General features: G+C 40.6%; 2 protein-coding genes across 2 annotated transcripts in view; one reads left to right on the top strand and one right to left on the bottom strand.

Annotated features, from left to right (window-relative positions):
- CHRNA5 (cholinergic receptor nicotinic alpha 5 subunit) overlaps positions 1-1,961 on the top strand; it is a 6,269-nt gene extending 4,308 nt beyond the window's left edge. Inside the window, exons 4-5 of the mRNA XM_023524726.1 lie at positions 31-732; positions 1,795-1,961. Coding sequence (XP_023380494.1) covers positions 31-732; positions 1,795-1,819 — 727 coding nt within the window. The 3' untranslated portion in view covers positions 1,820-1,961. The remainder of the gene's footprint in view (positions 1-30; positions 733-1,794) is intronic.
- The window catches only part of CHRNA3 (cholinergic receptor nicotinic alpha 3 subunit), a 15,774-nt gene continuing 13,972 nt past the window's right edge, over positions 1,713-3,514 (bottom strand). The window contains exon 6 of the mRNA XM_011382785.2: positions 1,713-1,894. Within this exon, the coding sequence (XP_011381087.1) occupies positions 1,814-1,894 (81 nt within the window). The 3' untranslated portion in view covers positions 1,713-1,813. The remainder of the gene's footprint in view (positions 1,895-3,514) is intronic.

Raw genomic sequence — 3,514 nt, 5'->3', positions numbered from 1 at the left:
TTCTTGTGTGTGTGTGTGTCTGTATTTTAGTGCAGACGGACGTTTTGAAGGGGCCAGCACGAAAACGGTCGTCAGGTACGATGGCACTGTTACGTGGACTCCGCCGGCCAACTACAAAAGTTCCTGCACCATAGATGTCACATTTTTCCCATTCGATCTCCAAAACTGTTCTATGAAATTTGGTTCTTGGACTTACGATGGATCACAGGTCGACATAATTTTAGAGGACCAAGATGTAGACAAGAGGGATTTTTTTGATAACGGAGAATGGGAGATCGTGAGCGCCACGGGATGCAAAGGAAACCGGACGGACAGTTGTTGCTGGTACCCGTACATCACGTACTCGTTCGTCATTAGGCGTCTGCCTCTGTTTTATACCTTGTTCCTTATTATCCCCTGTATCGGGCTCTCGTTTTTAACTGTGCTTGTCTTCTATCTTCCTTCAAACGAAGGTGAAAAGATTTGCCTCTGCACTTCAGTACTTGTCTCTTTGACCGTCTTCCTTCTGGTTATAGAAGAGATCATACCCTCATCTTCCAAAGTAATACCTCTCATCGGGGAGTATCTGGTGTTTACCATGATTTTTGTGACACTGTCGATCATGGTGACCGTCTTTGCTATCAACATTCATCATCGTTCTCCCTCGACACATAACGCCATGGCTCCGTGGGTCCGCAGAATATTTCTCCACAAGCTTCCAAAACTGCTTTGCATGAGAAGTCACGTAGACAGGTACTTCACCCAGAAGGAGGAGACCGAATGCAGTAGTGGACCAGAAGCTTCTAGAAACATATTAGAAGCTGCGCTTGATTCTATCCGCTATATCACAAGACACGTCACGAAGGAGAATGATGTCCGCGAGGTCTGTGCCAGTCGCATTTACAAACGCAGCCTGCTTCGACTCTGAGTGTGGCAGACCTTTCTGGTCTAAGCATAGGGCGAGGGCCAAAAATGTTGACATACATTCTATAAAAGATATTTACTAAAATCTGTTGTTCCAGTTAAAACGTTCACAAAATGGGGCAGCTACACACATCCCACTTCTCAATTTCCTCGGTAGGCTTTTTGGCGATTTTAAGGGAAACTTCGCGTTGCGCTGACTGTTCTGTTACTCTGAGGAGTAATAGTCCTGCCGTGCGCTTTGAGCCTCTGGTGTTCAGGGCTGGTCTCGGCCCGCTCTGCCTTCGGGTCACCCAGACTTGCCCAGTCGGCCCTCGCTCAGGCTGCAGAAAGCGGGAGGAAGTGAGCTTCCCGCAGCAGATCTGTCCTCATGAGCTGAGACGAAAATGCTTCCTGGGGAATCCAAAATTTAATAAAGAGGTCGAAGCGGGCGGGGAAGAAAATGAACAGCTGTCCAATAGGTATTATTCTGAACCAACTTTTTACTTGGCTCGAAGTTGACCTCAGGCTGGATTCTCTTTAAAAATTAAAATAAGTTAACACTGCTGGGCAAGAATAGTAGAAATAACTGTAGTAAGAATGAAAGTTTTGTTTGTTTGTTTATTACAAAGTATCCACAGAATATATTCTAATTTTTATTAAAAAATCATCAAAATAAGCCACTTGTAATATATTATAAATCGATGTGTAAATGAAATAGTGTAGTGTCTTTGAGAGCTCACAGAGGCCTTGTCATAACAGGGTAGGGTCTGTCTCTGAGCTCTGGACACAGGGTCATTTACTGTTTCTGGGCGTCAGTGGGAGGCACGTACTGTTTTGGCTTCTAACTCAGTGTGTGATATCTTGAAATGATTACACAATGTTAACTTGTTGTTTGTTTTTTTTTTTCAACAGGTTGTCGAAGATTGGAAGTTCATAGCCCAGGTTCTTGATCGGCTGTTTCTGTGGACTTTTCTTCTGGTTTCAATCGTTGGCTCTCTTGGGCTTTTTGTTCCTGTTATTTATAAATGGGCAAATATAATAGTTCCAATTCATATTGGAAATGCAAATAAGTGATACTTCCCAAGGGGTCAGAGTGGGAATTTAGTTACCAAAAAGCACATAACCTCATGGCACCTATACAATCATGAAAGTGTAAATCGTGTTTAAAATTTGATGCAAACTTTAACAGATTAACAGTCGCTCACATCAGTTTATCTTAGTAGATGGCCCATTAGAACACCTCCCTGCATGACTGAGTAGTAGCTGACGGGATACCATCGAGTCTAGCAAAATATTATCTGATCTGTACTAGTAAAACTCTAATGTTTGTATCCTGGCTAATAATACTAATTTGTAATCAACAGTGAAAGTTCATCTTTTGATGTGCTGGAAATTCCTGTTGTATTTGAAGACGGACTTCAAAAGTTTTTCTGCATTCGGTAAAGGTACACATTCTAAAATTCTTTATCCTGTGTTCACCGGGTAACAGTCTTTAGTATAATATACTGTTATATTCGGTAAGTTGACTACTTGGTATGATAATGATTGAGTATGATGCTGATTTTCTACAACCGACATTTTTAAAAAACAGAAAATGGGAACTAGGAACTCTTTTAAGGCTTTCTTTAATCTTCAGATGCTTAAACTGAACAATTATTATATTATTTTTGTAGCTTACATCCCATTGTGAAATCATGCAACAGACAACCCCTGTGGGCATGCAGTAGCATCTCCTTAAAGTTAATTTCAATCCCCTTGTCCACATTTTTCACAATTAATAGAACCATCTTCTATATAAATTATAGTAGCGTCTCTTTATCCTTGATCTTCAAAGAGTCCGTGACAGTTAAGCGAATCCCGTTTTAAAAACACGTCGATAGATAGCGCTAGATCGTTCTATGAGAAAACCATCTTCGAGGTTAAAGATAGTATTTTAACTGGATATAAGCACATCATTTTACATACAAACATTTTACATAATGTTTCAATTTTATTTATTTTATTCCAACAATTAATCTTAGACTATTACTACTCATTCAGTACAGTATCATGTATCACAGGTAAACGAGTTAAATCTCATCTCTAAAGGTCTCTGATTCAGCTATGACCAGGAAGAAAATGCCAATAGAACTCTTGCATTCTGTTTAGAACTCTGAGCTCTTGAGAGAACAGATGCCTCATTTATTTATAGTATGTAACCCCGTCTGAGTGCAAGTCAGTGCTCTTTGGAAGGCGGAGGGGGGCATCTTGTCTCATTTGCATTTTATTGCAGGCAGGTGTTTAGTGCCATGGAATGAGTGAAAGTCTGGTTCGTGTATTTAAGTTGCCTGTTAGCTTTCTTAGCATGTTACATTCCTAATCTCTCTTATGTCTCCATTACTGTTACTTAAAATTTTCATAAGTAAATAAATCTTATACGGATCTTCCCTTTGCCAGTATCGTTCACTTTCAGAAATGTAATGGGATACTCTTGATAACTTGTCTCAAGCAGGGGCGATTTTGCCCCTGAGGAGACATTTAATAATTTTTGGAGACATGTTTGGTTGTCACGACTGGCAAGGGATGGGGGTATGTTACTGGCATCTCGTGGTCGAGGCTAGGGTGCTGCTAAAGATCCTACAATGTACAGGAC

This window comes from Pteropus vampyrus, unplaced genomic scaffold, assembly GCF_000151845.1.
Source record: "Pteropus vampyrus isolate Shadow unplaced genomic scaffold, Pvam_2.0 Scaffold489, whole genome shotgun sequence".
Taxonomy (NCBI): Eukaryota; Metazoa; Chordata; class Mammalia; order Chiroptera; family Pteropodidae; genus Pteropus; species Pteropus vampyrus.
This window is presented reverse-complemented; position numbering and strand designations above follow the sequence as displayed.